The sequence below is a fragment of the Amphiura filiformis genome, chromosome 11, assembly GCF_039555335.1.
Source record: "Amphiura filiformis chromosome 11, Afil_fr2py, whole genome shotgun sequence".
Classification (NCBI taxonomy): Eukaryota; Metazoa; Echinodermata; class Ophiuroidea; order Amphilepidida; family Amphiuridae; genus Amphiura; species Amphiura filiformis.
In genome coordinates this window covers 27,407,981-27,426,567 of record NC_092638.1, presented here as the reverse complement: position 1 = coordinate 27,426,567, position 18,587 = coordinate 27,407,981, and the positions used below count along the sequence as shown (strand labels likewise).

Here is an 18,587-nt window from a genome sequence, read left to right as displayed (position 1 = left end):
CATGTGGGTTGGGTTTGTTTATAATCTCAGACTGGGGACTGATTTATACACAATCATAGAATACTGCTTGAATTTTGTAATCGCAGCAGAAAATGTGATCCCAACAAAATATGATGAGGCCAATGTTGACAAATTATCATTGTTGATAATATCTTGAGTTTGGCAGAGTGCCAAATATCGATTTCTCTTGTTAAATTCATGTTATGCACAAATTGGGGATCAACCTTACTGCATTGCACTAACTAACCCTGTATTCCAATTTCGGCTCACTTATCACACAGAATCATCATTAAATAGTTGATATACTGCCCTCTGGCTCTCTATATTTGATCCCCTGTTATCTAATCCAAGAGAATTCATGGTTAACCCCCTGAGCACTACCTGCCGATCTAACATTGCCTCTGATTGGTCAATTACATGATATTTTCACTTTAATCACCAATCAGAATGATACTTTGCAAATAATTCACCCCAATTTTTTTTTGAATGGTGAAATTATTCTAACAATGTTGCTGATTGGGCCAATTGATAATGAAAACTTCATTTTGGCCAATCGGCAGGTAGTTCTCATGGGGTTAACATGAATTTAACAAAGAGACAAATCGATATTCAGCACTCTGCGAAACTCATAACGATATGCAAGAGGACATCTCATTGGCTGCAGTCTGAAAAAGATCTAGGGAAAAGATGGAGGTGAAAACTGTGGCGGATTTGAACCCCCTCACAGATCAAAATAAACTGTCTGATTGGATCTAAAATACATAAAAATTAATCATTATGAAATTCCTGATCTCTGTTAAAGCATTCATATTAACAAAATATTATCATCATATTATAACATCAAAACACAACTATTTCAAAGACCTTTGTAAAATATCAATCACAGGATGATTTAAGTACTTCCTAACCCACTGGGTGAACTATGTAGCATTTGAAGCCAAGATCATGTGCACACTGCATAGGTTTGTGACTTAAATTAAAATTGGAATTTTCAGGTAAAATAAATTCTCTTTGTAACATAATATTGCATCGTTGGGCAAGAAAAATATATTTGTTCAGGGGTCAATAACATATAGGGAGGCTTTTCCTGCCCAACAACGATTGGTCGATAAGAAACTTAATCTGATCCATAGATAGCGTGAAGTATCCTCCATACGTAGAGCGCTTTTAATGTCTTATCGACTGAGTGGTACAACACTGCAACATATTTTCAATAGAATTCAATGGCATTTGGTAGTATAGCCCAAGTGGCAATTGAAACCCTGGTGATAACACTTTTCCAATGGATTACGGTAAGATCTCAAATCCTCCTCTGAATATCAAATATACAGAGATGAATAAATAATAAACAATTTGACAGAGATTGAAGTACAAGTGGGTTCTTACCATGACAGTAGCCGTTGTAGCCGTAGCAACAGCCTGAGCAATGGCAGCCGCCTGCTGTTGTTGCTGCTGCTGCTGTTGTTTTGCTGCTGCTGCAGCCTGTAAACGTTGCTGCTGCTGTTCTTGCTGTTGCTGTATATAAGAATAAATCATCAGACAGTCATGTTATACATCAATCAAAGCCTGCATCAAGATTTTTAGATTAGGAGTTCTCTTATACAGGCACGAGACTGCACTTTCCTGAAAAAACTGAAAATGCATGTGAAATTGGGCAAAAAGTACCAAAAACAGGCTGAAATTAAATAAAGTTGAGCAAAATTTGACTAAAAAAAATGAATTCAGTTTTAAAACTGAAAATTCTCATTCTTGCTGAAGAGGTTTGATTGAAGAGTATGGACTCCAAAAGCGTCATTTTGCATATATTATAGAGGCGTGGTCTGATTTTTCATGTTCTGTTTTCTATCTCAGATGCTTATCATTCAAACAATTCATTTCCAAATTTTGAGTTGTACTGCTGCAGCTTTTTTAATATGAGAAGCATAATTTGTATAACAATGATATTAGATACACTTCCGGTGTGGTAACCAAAAATCACTATGTTTCTGTTCACACCAGTCAAGCAAAATATATCTTGGGTGTTAACTTTTACTGGGGTAATGAGAAAAATATGAGCTTTCTTTTGATACTAAAATCTTTTGTTTTGATGAAAATGGGGGATGATGCTGTTGATCAGGTCACGGACCTTTAAACTGTGACAACTTCCTCCACCCCATATTTTGGAGGAAAAAATACAAAATGAATGTCTGTTTCTTACGCTGCCATGAAGACAAGAATATTTCAGATCCAAACCGAAAGCTGATCTTCTGGATTACATTTTCATTGGTTTCAATTTTCTTACCTTCTTTTCCCTTGCAATTCTATCAGCTCTCTGGGCAGCCACTTGAACCGGGGACATGGGTTTCTCGTAGCCAATGCCAAAGTCATTTAATACAGCGCTGTGCTTGGGATTCTTCAACAACGGATTATTCAGCCTGGATAAGGAAAGCATCAGAATTATAAATTAGGACAATTTTTCCTGTACTGGTTTTATATAGTTCAGCAATATGGCAATAATATTACGAACTATGAGGGGCATGGGGAAACTCGCAAGGAGGTTATCGGAGCCACAGACCCTCAATTTCATCGTAAAAGTCATTCAATTGCATTCTGAATACGAGAAATTACCATAAAATTTGTATTATATCACAAATTAAAAAAAAAATAAAAAAAAATTATTTGATATCAAAAGGACATTCCTTGTATTCAGAATGCAATCTGATGTGTTCTCAGGTCCAACAATAAATACCAGGGATTAATTGAATTGGGTGGGATATGACAGCTAGGAAAAAGTATACACATAATGCATAAGCCGCCATTATCCTACCATTGCGTATCCTGGAACACTACTGTGATTTCTACAGGCTGTATCATATCCGTGCTCTGCATTCGTTCAAGCAATAACATTGCTCGTACAATTGAATATATGAATACAAAACCCACCCAAGTCCATACTGTGGCCAAATTGAGTTAAGCATGGGAAATTGTTGCTATATAAGCCTGTCATATGTATGAAAGAACAGCTCAAATTCATCCTCTGGTTCTATGTGAAAATGTGAAAAATAGCATGTATGAAAGAACCACCAAAGTCCATGATTTGAGTCTTGTAACACATTGATTGAAATCCAGCATGTATAAAAGTCCACTTGTAACACATTCATTACTGCAGAGTGACTTTTGGAAAAAAATGGGTTTAATCAAGGAAAGTGCGTGGTGTATATTACATGGCAGAATGCTTATCAACATTATACATACCTGTGTGCTTTATTTTGTATTATCTTACTAGTGGTAATCTCATTCCAACATTATTGTCTTTGTATATGATTCAAAAAACCACCCAAGTCCAGAATTTAAAATGAACCCCTAGAAGTCCCTGAAATGCTAATCGTCATACCTAATACAGTTTAACCTACTCATTTGCACGTAAAACTTACCATATTGACCAGGTAAATCTAACTGAAGGAATTAAAATGATACACAGGTTTTTTTCTCAAAATCACTTCCCATGGACTTGGGTGGGTTTTGAATTCATGTATTCAATTGTTGCTTGCATCAGAGCAACCAACAATCCTGCCTAAGAATACAAGAAAATACTCTTTCAATCATGAGAATTAACCTAAATTTACACGCCTACACTAAAGACTTGGCGATAGTCTATTCATATATCGTTGTCAAGCTCTAGGTGACTGACCCCCTGTGATTGACAGTCGGGAACACATACTGTATGCAAAGCTGATCGTGTAGTCGGGATGCTGGGCTTCTATCAATGGTCCCCAGCACCTGTAATGGCGGCCCCCATGCATGTACTAGGGGTGTTGGAGTGGAGCCAAAACAACAGCGGGAATCGCTGGTAAAATCAAACTGGAAAAGTCTGCACACATACCAGCAATAATTAGATCTGTCTGTCAGGGGTTGAAAATACTGATATAAAATTGGATCGATTGAGCCCATATTTATTGGTCGAGCTATGAGTTTTAAAATATAGGGCGAGGCGTAGTCGAGTCCAATATTTTAAAACTCATAGCGAGACCAATAAATATTGGGCGTAAAGCATCAATTTTATCATTATTATGTGTAGGATCCAATATTATCACAACTTGGATCCATCAAAACATAATAATGTGCAAAGGTGGGTCACTGAGCCCTTAACAACAACAAAAACAATTTTGTTCCTTCTTATACTACTCACACTTGTTTGAGGTAAGGTTGTTTCTTGCCGACAGCAGCCTTGATCAAATCAAACTTGCTGTTGTATAGCTGTGTGTGTGCGCTGTTCCCATCCTGAGCATGGAGCTGACTGGTCTTCATTGGACGATTACTCTTGGTCTAACAGGGAGAAACAATAGAAAATAGGCTTGTATTTGGTAATAATAATGACTTCTATAGATATCAGGTTTTTTTGGAGGGGGGAATGTCAGGAACCCTGTGTAGGAGTCCTCTTACTTTTTAGAGTCAAGATATGCTTGTCACAATAAAACACATATTCTTGTATGTAAATAAGCCATTAAATTCATCAAATTTCCAATACAGAATCTGTTGAATGTTTTCAATGTTCAATTCAATGTTCACGGGTAGAACCTCGTTTTGAGATGACCATGCGATCAGTGAATTGGGAGGATGATTGATTGACATTTTGTACTTATTTTACGCTTCGACTCACCCTGTATATTCCCTTTGACTTCTTCTGTTTCTTGGGATTTGTATCGTACAAAATCTTGCCTTCTTCTCTGGGTATAATGACTCCCTCGTAGCGATTCCGACACTGCTTTGGTGACCTGTACGTATGGCCGCAGGCATTGACCACATCACTGACCAGATCCCAGTTGATGACATGGCCTGGTACTACAGCTTGTAAGGTGAGTGGAAGCTCTTGTAATGCTTGAACAGCCTGGGGAATAAAAAAAGCAGGGTTACAATTCTGACGTGATTACACAAATTGATACTCACAAATATTATCGCAATTGATTTGCGTAAACCAAAGTTGATTCTCATAAAGTTTCATGATCTAAATGGGATATACTTGACCAGAATCAACAGATTCCTGTAAAACTACCTTGCATGGTTTACTTCGCGAGGGCAGCTAAAGCTGCCCGAGCGAAGTAAACCACGCAGACGCGCCGGACGCAAGTTGTTAAACGGTGATGAACAACGGTGAAACATGATTGAATCCCTTTCAACAACGAAAAGAAGCTAAATATTGTATAATTCACGATTATTTTACGAGGAATGTCAGTTAATCATTGCCACTCAGCCTTACAAAAACTTGATGATTTCTCTTTTGATATCAGCAATAAAACTACAGAATAAAAGCGGCAATGTTTAGCCGCTACCTGAAAAATACTGAATTCAACTTGTAAGCTGGCATACGCACAAAGGTTCCAGGCATGACGAATTTTACGCGCTCTCGCGTAGCAGCGTAGTCTCGCTTCGCGTTCAGCGTATCGCTTCAGTAAAAGTGTGGGTTCATCACGGTTTAACAATGGTTGGCGCCTGTACAAAGGTATAGGAAGAGTTGTCGAACAGCGAGTGAGTGACTGTATCAGGTCGAGATTTTTTAACCTATGACCTGATAACATACTCGTAGACTGATAAAGTTTATCAGGCTTGTTCAGCACAAACTAAAAACGGGCAAAATATTTTGCGAATTTTCTACTTGGGTTGGTCTGAAAAGGGCAAGATAAACTTGTTTTAGGACTGTATCTGGTTGTTCAGCAAATGAGATCCTGATGGAATGAATTTTTCAATCCAGGTAAACTCGCAATTTCATTCATTTCAAAAGTGCTATAAACCAACACTGATCAGGTATGCACTATTATAAGCTTCATCTCATTTACATCCAACTTGACAAGAAATTGCAATTGAAATTCTTTGCTAGACAAGCTATAAGGTCACCTGTACATGACATATGCTTGTGTAGCTTCAATTATTTTTAGTTATGTAAATTGTAATTTGTCAGTGTGAACATCAGTCGATCTAAGAAATTGAATCTGATCCATAGATAGTGTGAACTTGAAGTATCCTGTATAAGTAGAGCTCTTTTGAAGTTCTATTGACTGAGTAGATCCTCCCCTGTGACAGTTTGAAATAGAATTGAATGGGACTTTCAAAGACAAAATTAAAAAGACTAATTCGTGTGTCTGACGTCAGGGCAAAGGCATGATTGGTGGCTGACCTGCGCAGGACGGCATTTTCAGTCTGGTTGACAGGACATCATACGCAAACTAGTATTTTTAATTTGCTCTTGAATTATACGCTGGCGAAGTGACGTAATAAATCGGATTACCTACCATAGCAATAGGTGAAAACAATTTTGAATACATCGCGCTGCACTACAAGCAGGTTGCAATCATCACCTGTGTATGTCTGCAATCATAGATTGAATACAATACCGGTCTTTTCAAAGATACTTATCTTACAGGTGCGAGTGATCAGCATGATATGGTTCCAGAGGTACCACATGAACGTACCAGTGCAGCGCGGTATATTCAAAAATTTTCACCGTTGTTATGGTAGTTAATCCGATTATTACATCACTTCGCCAGCGTATAATACCTCAAGTGGTGATAATAATTTTGCAATGGATTTTGGGATGTTGTTAAATCACACTCAAAAAGATCCACTAATAGTAATTATACTTTACCTGTAACAGTGCCCAGTCCTCATTGATAAGCCAATCAGGCCTGTCTCCAGTGTGTCCTTCCACTGACGTTGCTGGACGATGCACGATGGGCATCGGCTTGACTACCTGCTTCCCTGCCATTGCACGCAGCTTCTGCTGTTTGGCCTCTCGTCGCATGCGAAGAAGCGCCGCAGAGGGTCGGTTGAAGAGGGATTGCGGTGGTGCAATGGTGTGAGGTGCGTGGGTCTGCACATCGCCTCCTTTCGGTAGGTGTGGTTTTAGTTTGCGTACTGTATAATGAGAATATGGTGAAATGGGAGATTGATTTTGGATGTGTAAACACATTTATCCATGGAGAATTTAGCTGAGTGCTCCCTTGATGAGGTGTTTATATTACTGTATGAGACCTCAACAATGTCAGCTCTCAATTAATATTCAATAAATCTATGTTAATCATTAACTCCATGGTCGGTTTACATTTTCCACAACTATACTCAGGGGTGCGATTTAAAGCTTGTGAAATATCTCGAAATACCCTGAAAGTAATAGAAAATCCTGATAAACTATGTGAAATTGGACTAGAATACCCCCAAAACAGGCTTCAAATCAATAAAATTGCATATATTTTGGCCACAAAAATCCTGAAATCTGGACAAATTTGGAAGAATCACACCCCTGTACACTTCACCTAGAGTTTGGTAAATGTAGTGACATGAGAGCACATCATTATCAAATCACGCTAACAGTCCTGCTAAGCATATTATGCGCACATATATACAAGGACAATTTGTCTGCACACTTGTGGTGCAAACCATTCAGCTGACGCCATTACCAATCATTCCCACTGTATGTGGTATACAAATATTAGATTGGACATCAATTACAGTCACTCATCATAGTTTTCACTTCTGATTAGTTTAGAGACCGAAATAATCTGTTTTGCAAATATTACATGCCATGTTGTTTTCTGTTTTCTAAAAATGACCGTAAAAATGTACCCACTCTAAGGAAATCACAATTTTTTTCATATTAAAAACACTGAAAAACAATATTTCTATCTAGAAACACTGAATCAAAAAAAAAAAGTCATGAAACTGCAAATATATGACCCCCAGAGGCCAAGTAATGATAAATTAGAATTAAATTTCAGTGAAATATTCAAACGGTTTCATTCTGTTGAATGTACATTGGAAATTAGACCCACATCAGCTTAAATTTGGCCCGTTGTTGCAAAAGTCCATTTTCTACTTGGAATTCTGTGAAATTTCTGTTTTCGTAAAACGGAGATCTTCAGGCTCTACATTAGTTCATGGTACTTCTTGGGATTCTTTCTGATGAGGCAGCTTGGATGAAATTATCAGTAGCATAATAAACCCACCCACATCATAAAGTCCAAAAGAGACAATTTCTTACCATGGTCCACCTTAATCTTCTTGGGTTCCTTCTTGATATAAACAGGCGGTAGCTCTGATTCCATCATACTACTAGAGTCGTACAGTAAACCCATAGTGTGGTCTATATACACATCATTCTCATCTTGAGGGGGTGTTGGTGGTGCCCAGATCTACAGTAACCCAAAGACAAAACAGAGAATTACTTAACACAAGACACAATATAGTCGGATATGATGGCAAAATATTGCAGTTATCGACAACATTCATTATACTCTGCACACAGAGCCTCTCTGATTAAAGCATGACCTCAGTAACTACTGTGTTTTAAAGTATAGGACAATTTGTTAGTTACGGGCTACTAGCCAAAATAACCGACAGTTTTTTTCGAACTTTCACTATTGAAAAGTTGATCAAAGATTCCAAAATATTGTTTCTTTTTGAAAATAAAAGTTGAAAAAGAGGTACTCATAGAGATTTTGTGAGACCATGTCAGATCATAGCTGCCAAACTTCAATTTCAAATTCAATGTGTTTTTCCCCACTCCTCACTCCTTTGAGTGACATTCTTACAAACATTGAAGCTAGATACTTTGAACCATTAGCGTTTGCTTCCGTATTTATTTCTTTTTCTGCTGACTAAAACTAAACTTCATTGGACACTGGGATCAAGGTTCTTTATCCCTTTAACTGAAGGCTCGCCAGACTACGGTGAAAGACTCTAAAGTAGCCTAAGAAAGACTTCAAGCAAGTGCCCAATACCGAGCACTTAGGCAGTGTGCCAAGTGGCCAAGAATTATCTAATAGTGTGCAAAGTTTAACTTACCGGCATAATCTCATCCGTTTGGCTGATGTAGATCTGTAGGTATAGAAAGGAATCATGGCATAATACTGAGTAATGAAACTGGTACCTAATACTATAAGGCCAAAAAAAATATGGTTTGTCTCAAAGCTCACGTGTGGTTTGAAAACAAATACGAAATGCAATTTAAAAAAAAAAATTTTATTCCCAACTTTTTTCATGGTATTTGGAGAAAGAAATATGATTTTCTTGAATTTTTCCGGAAAAACTAAACTAAAAAATTCTGTATTTCTTTTTTTCTTCCAAATCTCAAGAACTTACAAATGCGCGCGCGAGCTTTGAGACAAACCTTTTTTTTTGGCCTAAATAAAGCAACATGCAATGGGCTATTCCAGTTGAAATCCATGCACCCCATAGTTGGCAGTGGTAATACAAACCCACCCTTTTCATTTCAAACCCACCCTTTTTATTTTATACCCTTTATTCCAAAACTCCGAAACCCACCCTTTCTAAGCGTGGTTACTGATCATAGAAGTGGTCCTGGAGGTGCAGATTTGCATCCAAAGAGAATTACATATTGAAGTTTTAGATGACCAAACAGAATGGGATTTCAATATTTTTTTTTTTTCATTTAGTGTCATTCAATCGGATATTACAGTAAGCTTTGAGATTGCAATTGTCAACTTCTAAACCCACCCTTTTTTATCAGTGACCACGCTTTATATTTGGACACACATTTTAACCAGAAATTTTGTGGACCCAGCAAACCCACCCTTTCTAAAGCGTGGGTTACCAACTATGCACCCCCTATTGAAGTCATGACATTCATTGACCATACAGGGGGTGTAGATTTCAAATGGAGTCCCCATTCAAAATTCACACTCCCTGTGTTGTGTGGGAGATTAAGGTCATGTCTTCCATAGGGGGTGTATAGATTTAAACTGGAATAGCCCAATATGCCACAATTACCAAGAGCCATCAATTCCAGGCTCTTAGGTCTGCAAATTTTACTGATGAAGTTAACTGAGCTCAAAAAGTAACTTTTTCACAAGGTCATATCTTTAAATCTAAATGAACCAAAATTACACACAGGATTACTTCAATACTCACAAAATACTCACTTCAATACAAAATGCACTGACACGGAATAGCTTCCTGATCCACATTCACAGCCAAATAATTGGCACCCAGCACAAGAAATCTGTGAGAATGAGTACAAGATCATTGCACACATGACACCGTTTTGTCATCTGTGCAAGGATTTTGTATGCATTCTTACAGATTTATTGTGCTGGGTGCCAAATAATGGGCTGTGAAAGTGGTCCAGAAAGCTGTTCCATGTCAGTGCATTTTGCTGTTGTGTCAGTTGGACAACTGCTTGGTTACTGACATGTGTTTTGAATAGAGTATTGAAGTAATCCTGTGTGTAATTTTGGTTCATTTTGATGGACAGGATTTAAAGATATGACCGTCTGATTCACAAAATGATAAGTTTCTATTTGAGCTCAGTTTATGTATTAAAATGTGATACATAGCTGGGCTTCTTTCATTTTGAGAACTTTATGCAGAGGATTTGACACGTGGCCTTCAAAAAGAAGTGTTACATTTTGTGATGTGTCTACTACATCAGAATATGATTGGTCATTGACATATGTTTGGTATGAAATATGCTGGTTTGGGCAAATTTTGCCCTGTCCTCACTTTGTGGTGTATTAGGACATACCCAATGGCAAATTTGAACGATAGGAATTGTTGTTTTTACTATCCTCCACCGTGTCATAGAGCACTGGCAGGTGGACATATACAGTAAGCAAAAAAATTAAGGTACCAGTTATTTTCACCCCTTGTATATCCTAAACAAAGACAGATATGTCATAATTGGAACCAGCAGCCAATAGCTGCATCTTTTAGCTCAAATTTAAGACCCCAGTTGAAATTGTTCAATAAATAAAGATATGACGATCCAAAAACCCAAGGAAGATGCCAATGTAAAAGTTGCAGTGTGCTCCATTGCGTGCCCTATTGATATGCACACAATGCGTTCACGAACAAGAGAACCAGCGCCATGCCTCCATTGATTAACACGTTAAAATTAGCGTCATACTTTCATTGATTAGAACACAAAACTTTTGATTTCGTTTCAACCAATTTCAACAAATGAGGTCTTAAATCAGAGCTAAATAGTACAGTATTGGCTGCTTGTTTTAATTTTGACACATTTTTCTTTATATAGGATATAAAGGGGTGAACACAACTGGTACCTTAATTTTTTGGCTTACTGTATATTGGACCTGCCCATTCTCTAACATTATAGCAGATAGTTAAAAACAAATATTCCTATCGTTTAAATTTTGCCCTTGCAAGAGTTTACATGAAGAGTTAAAATGCAAAAAACAATATCCATTTTTCTCAATTTGACTGAAACAAATCAGTATGATGGTTTCAAATATATATCAAGGAAATTTTAAAGTAGGGCGTCAATTTACAGCTGGGTCTTTCCATGCCAACTCAATCAATGGGTTGGCTGGTCACCCTCTCAAATTCTGTTTTAAATCACTTTATATCAAGGCCCTATGAATTAACTGCACACATTTTTAAACGGTAGGTCTCAACTCCTTGTCGTTTCTGAGTTATGGCTCATTGAATTTTTGTACCAACCTAATTTTTACTAGATGGGAAGTCCTCCACCGCAACCAAACTCACAGAAGTTCAAAATACCTGTATGAACTTCACAGACACCAGAAATCTTAGGTGTCAAGCCAGCTTCATGGTTAAATATTAGTGTTTGAATCTCTCATTGATACACAGTAAATTGATGAACTTTGCATTCTGGGTAGTGGGTATTAGAGCATTAATGTCAATTACTGTGTACTTCAATGTGATCTCCAATCCGTCATTTAACCATGACGATAGCTTGACACCACTATGATTTCTGGTACAGAGGAACATCATGGAAGTATTTTGAATGTGTGAGTTTGGTTATGGTGGCTAATTTTCCACATGGTAAAATTTGGATTGGTAAATTTTTTGTGTATTTCAATGAGAAGTGGTCAAATTGTGTCAAAAACGAATATCCAAGGAGTCATACATGGTATAACTCCGAAATGACCAGGAGTTGAGACCTACTGTTTGAAATGTGTTCATTTGACACATAAGGGCTATGACACAAGTGATTTTAAACAAAATCTGAGAGGGTGACCAGCCAACCTTTTCTGAAAATTGGTTGAGTTGGTATGAAATGACTGAGCTGGCAATTAAAGGGCAGATGTTGGTGACCATAAAAAAGTTTTCATCCAAACTCTTCATATTGATTGCCTGTATTTGACCTAATTACCAACATGGGCAATTTGCTGGTGTAGTGCAAGTTAGGATTTGACCATTTGCTAGGTCAACTGGCTCACACTTTCATTGCTACGAAACACTGATCGAAATGATCACAACAAAGCCTATGGCGTGCACATCATAATACGAAATATGTGTGCAAGCCTAGGCATGAACCAGAAACCAGTGGATACTAACGTGCACTACCGCAGGAGGGTCTATTCAAATTTGCAGTAAAATTGATACCAAACATTTCCATTAATTCAATTCCAATGGATTAGTATACTTTTACCACTGAACAGTTCAAAGAAAGGTACATTATTTAAAGGGAATGTTAATTACAGTTTTGTCTACTTTGAAGTATGAAAGTATACAGTAAATTACGCAGTTTCGTAATGTCATAAGGCATCAACACGCTGCTAGCCGCACACAAATTCATGAGCGTCTTAATACACAACGCACGATACGCTCATGCAAAATGTGCGTACATTAATTCGTACTTCAAAATGGACAAACTGTAGGTCCAATATAAACAATCCGTAATGGGCTATTCCAGTAAAGATCCATATACCCCCTATGAAAGACACAACCTTAATCTTCCACACAAGGAGTGTGAATTTCAAATGGAGTTACCTGAATGGGTCACTTCTTTTGAAATTCACACTCCCTGCATGGAACATTAAGATCACGTCTTCCATAGGGGGTGTATGTATTTCAAATGGAACAGCGCATTGAATCTGAATCTCTACTTCCAATGGTTTGTCTGGGATGGCACAGGCTTAGTGGAAATATCACAACGAAAATTCATTATCAATATCAAATTAAAAAGCAATGCATTTTTTACTTCATACAAATGCCCTGTTTGCAACAACAAAATTCTTAAGTCACAGGGCCTATGCCATTCCAATTTGCACAAGCATTGCTGACCATGGAAGTTGAGATTACAAAAAAATAACGGATGGCACTTGTGGAATAACATTTTTTGTATACTGATTTATGATATATCAGTTTTGGTACATAGCCATCCATATAAGGAGAGCACCAAGCCTGCTTTTTATACCAAGAAACAAACCATAAGAAATACAGACACAGAGTCAGGTGGTTTTTCTTTCTTTGTTCTTTTCTGACAAACTCAAAATTGTTTTTAATCCTTGTTTTTCTTTCTTCCATTATCATAGTACAAAATATATATAATCTGTTAAAGCTTTTAACGCAGAACCGAGCCAGTTTTTTACTTCTTTTCTTGACCTTTGTTAGCTTTATAGGAACTGAACAGCCAGCCTATACAACAGAGTGATATAAAAGAATCTGCATACTGTGCATACATACATAATAAGCAAGTCTGTAATAGCAAGGGTCAAGTTCTTGGAAGCATTTCTAATAAAGGAAGATTTTACAAATTTGCTGTGAACCAAATTTCACATGCTTTGAAATTTGAACCATTTGCTGCTATAACAAACATGTAGGCCTATGTGTTCAGTGTGGATACTTACTACCAACATTAATTAAGAGTACTTGTACAAGACCTTTAAGTCTGGCATGTTTTACAATTCTTTGTAGTGGTTGGGAAATGAATAGACAGTGCACGATCTGAGGTTACTGTTCCCAACCAAGGCTGCTTTTTGCACATCACAATGCACACAGCCCGTAGTATCAAGGTGTTTATCGATAACCTCAGATTGAGCATGTTAAGAAAAATAAAGGTGCATATGATTTCAAATTAAGTGGTTTTCTGGTCCGTCCATGTTTAGTTGCATACATCAAGCACAAGTTGACCAATTGGGATATTCCAGTTGAAATCCATATAGACCACTTGACATGTAACGTCATTACCCGGCAGTATGCGCACGCATTATGGCACTTTCCATTGTTCTTTGCCCTGCAGTGTGCGTGCGCATCGTAGTTTGCTCAGGGCATGTGTATTTTAAATATCCCACCACATTTCATATAGTACAAGAAAGCCATTGAACAGTGAAGCGGTTCGTTCGAGCAAATCAAAAGACCAATCCCTCGCCTTTGTTGATAAACATTGATGTCAAGTGGTCTATAAAGACATGACCTTCCACATAGGGAGTGTGAATTTCAAACAGGTTTTCATGGGTTTCAACTGGAATAGGCCAGAATTTACATCATCAATGATCCAGATTAGCAAGTTTGTTATTTCTAATAATTTTCTACAGATGCACAATCTGTTACGTTAATTGTAATTATAAAGGTAGCACCTTGACATTTATGATCAAAAGGAGGATTGCCCACATTCATTACTCTGATGGATACCCTTGACACCTACTCCATACCTAGTAAGATTTCATGTGTTTAGATGCAAAAAGTGATCCATCCATTTCTCTTGTTTGAGATATAGGCAAACATAACTCGTTAAATATAAAGTACATTAAGAAAAAATGTGCTGTTTTTGATCAGTTTCAAAAATATACATCAGATTTTTTAAAGCTAGCATAGTGCAGATATAATAATAGCAGATGACCTTAACACAAGAAATTTGAAATTGGCATATATCGCCTTTTGCATCTGCGCAATAATAAATTGGTAATCAACATAGACATTACATATTTTGGCTCACAGAATCCAAACTAAACACATTTTGGTCCAACAATCTTTAAATTTAATTAAACAAGTACCCCAGAACTGGGTTTGAATTTGGCACTCGCCTAAATGACTATTGTAAATTTTAACCAAATCAAGTTTAGTCAAATTTGATCACACAAATCCAATAATTCCAACTGAATTTGACAAAGATAACACCCAAGCTAGTCGGGCGAGTTATTAACCATAGCCCTGGGTTCAACTGACAAGATATGGCAAAAGTGGCACGGGATAATGTAGAAAAGCAGAACATCCTCCGTAATAAATAGTCTGCATGCCTTCCTTTGAGGCAGCAATTAACATACTGTTTTTCCCCCTAAATGCAATGATGATATGTATGTAATGTATACATTTTCAGGAAGGAAATGAGGCACAGAATCCAATTAGCATAACAGATTCTTGCAAAAATCACAAAATTTGATTTACTTTACTGCCTCAAGGAATGCCTACAGACTATACATGGATACCAAGATATAACTTCAAAATAGTGAGCATTACCAAAGGTTGCACAACTTTTCAATGACCCCATCAAAATATGCCAGACCAAGAGACACATAAATAACACAATTTAGAATTAGCTTTCACCACCATTTTTCCGGCAGCCTTGCTTTCCACTTAAATTACGCCTTGAAATTATCTGAACATTTACGACTTGCAGAATTTCTATGACCCTATTCAAAGTTCTATTAATTGTCCATGACTAATGTCCCTTCTCTGGCATTTATGTGATCAAAATCATTTTTTTTTTAAATTTAGAATTCCATGAATTTTCAAAACTCTGGGGGACCTCTAATTATTTCCAACAATCTACTATTCTCTCATTGTACAGGTATGGAAAGCTAAGCTTAATCAATTATCAAACTAATTTCACCAGAAGTTAAATATTAGCTTGGGGAAAAATATGAGCATTTTTTTAATAGTTATAATGGATTCATGAACAATGGAGAGAAAATATTCCAGATGATGATACAAGCACGCTGTGGAGAAGAATTGGTGGGATACACTCGCTCGGTTCTAGTCTGCTAACCATGATTTTTGACAACAATTTTCAACTAACAATTTTTGCTTCAATACTTTTTGAACACTTGTTTCTAATAACCTGCTTCTCTTAGCTGCAGATAGTACAACACATTTATAACCGAAAAGTAACTGGCAACGTAACAAATAAATTCCGTAATTAAATTCCAGAGTGTACATAACTCTGAACAACAGACTTAAAGTCTAGAGTTAAAGTAACTCTGAACAGCATATAAGACTATCTTGGGTTATAAGAATATCCCTTCAAAACTAGCCCCATAATGGGCTATTCCAGTTGAAATCCATGCCCCCCTACGTTAGACATGGCCTTATTCTACCACACAGGTGTAGATTGCAAATGGAGTCATCCATTCAGGTGACCCCATTTGAAATTCACACTCCGTGTGGAAGATGAAGTTCATGTCTGCCATGCCCCCATCCTCCCCACGAAAGACATGACCTTATTCTACCACACTGGGGTGTAGATTTCAAATGGAGTCATCCATTTGAAATTCACTCTCACTGCGTGGAAGATAAAGATTATATCTTCCATAGGGGATGTATGGATTTCAACTGGGATGGCTCAATACACATCAATGGGCACAGTATAGCAGTCATTTAAATTAACAATCATCAAAGACTATGAATGCTGTACAAGCAGTAATTTTCGTGAACGTTTTTATGAATTTTGCAAAAAGAGATTAGGTCGCAAATTTTACAACACAATAAATGAAATTTTGACACATACTAACATTGTTAAGGCATGGATTTCAGGAGAATAGTAACATGTCGTCGGTGGGCAGGAAAAACCTCTCATGTACTTGTAGCCCCTGAACACGTTTAAAACAAAAGTGCCAACAAGTTTGCTTTAAACATGTCCAGGGGCCAATGACACATAGGTTTTTCCTGCCCAACAACAATGTTCCACAGCAACTTTTGCTGGAAATTGCAAAAATTTTGCACTCCAAATTAACCACTTATACAGCATTCATCGAAAGATACTAAACTGGACACAAAGTGTTACAAATCAACTTGTTACATTGACTCACAATTGTTTTGTTACAACAAGTATTAACCCCATGAGAACTACCTGCCAATTGGCCAAAAATAAGTTTTCATTTTTAATTGGACCAATCAGCAACATTGTTAGAATAATTTCACCATGCAAAAAAATTGGGGTGAATTATTTGCAAAGTTCCATTCTGATTGGTGATTAAAATGAAGATATCATGTAATTGACCAATCAGAGACAATGTTAGATCGACAGGCAGTGCTCAGGGGGTTAACTGTTTAACTGCTCACTAGGAACTTCATGAGCATCTCGCAGACACACTTGTCTCCTTTAGACTAATGTACATGTATTCAATTTCCATTAGTGTCCCATTTTTCTTTTTTTCACTTCAAATTCAAATTGCCTTTCGTTTGCATGGTAGCCATGCCAAACAATTTCCTGAAGTGAATCTTCCCCTATGATACATTAAATAAGTACTATTACAAATAACCTAACTATTTGCATATTTGGCCGTTATCAACTCCTCGTGCTTCGTACACGTTCAGAGAGCTTTCTCTGTCTGGTCAACGATTTGGCATCATGGGCTCTTGCAGGTGACGAATCTCTTGAGTTTGCTGCAGAGCTGCTACGGGAGCTGGCATGTGAAGTTGCTGCGGAATTACGTCTACTTCTAGTGTGTGCGCCCAGCTCTATTTCTGCCGCTACACTTTTACTCCTTGTTCTACCTGCAGTCCTCCTATCAATGCTCGTCGATGTGGTATCAGGAGAAGAACAATTTCGTCGAGTTGAACGCGTGCTACCCTGTGCTGACGAGTCGGAATCCGATCCTCCGTTTTTGCCGCTTTGTGAGGAATCCATTCTTGTTACTTTAGGCTTCATATCCTTTGATGATTCGCCTTCAATTCTGGGGTACTTGCGAGGTCGACCACGTCCACGCTTCGGAGAAGTTGGACTACGTTGCGGGGACGAATCGGAATCGTTCTGCGTGGCCGCAGGACTTTTTGAAGGCGGTCCACGTTTCCTGGGAGATGGCGAGGAGTCACTCTGTGATGCTGCACTTTGAGATGACGTCCTATCGTGACTTCGACCACGTACCACTTTACCTTTGTACAACGTTGGTTTATACGACAGAGGCTGGAGAAGCGCGCCTCTGCCTTCCGAGCGCAACTGTCGACGCTGCTGAGCAGCGATAAGAGCTGCTTTTGCTCGTGTAGTTCGTGGAGCTTTGTCCTCGTTACCACTCGATTCGTCGTCGTCGCTGCTGGCTTCGCTGTCATCCTCTTTATCATTTTCCACATGATTCACACCTGCTGAGGCTTTCTTTGCATCAGCACTCATCTTCTCTTCATCTTCACTATTGTTATTTACTTTTACATCAGAAGAAATGTCTTTCACATCAGAAAGATTCTCCGCTTCAGTATCTTCTTTTGCTGGCGATGCTGGATCCATCCCAGTTGGCAATGACGTATCCATCGCAGTATCTATCTTTGCTGGTGATGAACGATCAATCACAGGTAACTTCTCTGCACCTGCTTGCGCATCCAACAGAGCATCTTGCTTATCCGTCGCCGGTGGAACCAACTTGTAAATGGGCGATATCTGCGGCATTTCACGTTCGTGCTCTTCCTGATCTTGAATTTCGGATCGTGAACCTGGACTCTGCTTCACTAACGACGGAGCAGCCATCTCATCCACTTGAAGATGCAGTGGCAGTTGTGTATCGCTGCTGGGTTCACAGGGTTCCAATGCAGGTTTGCTTGCATCAAGAGTTGTTTCTTCCTCAAATGGCTGGACGTCATCGTCCCCATTATCCTTGCATACCTCCTCGGAAGTCGGTTTCTCT

General features: G+C 38.1%; 1 protein-coding gene across 1 annotated transcript in view; it reads right to left on the bottom strand.

Moving 5' to 3' along the window:
• The window catches only part of LOC140164661 (E1A-binding protein p400-like), a 98,627-nt gene that overhangs the window by 18,440 nt on the left and 61,600 nt on the right, over positions 1-18,587 (bottom strand). The window contains 7 exon segments of the mRNA XM_072188004.1: positions 1,387-1,515; positions 2,282-2,414; positions 4,169-4,305; positions 4,640-4,867; positions 6,620-6,888; positions 8,012-8,162; positions 8,815-8,847. Of these exon segments, the coding sequence (XP_072044105.1) occupies positions 1,387-1,515; positions 2,282-2,414; positions 4,169-4,305; positions 4,640-4,867; positions 6,620-6,888; positions 8,012-8,162; positions 8,815-8,847 (1,080 nt within the window).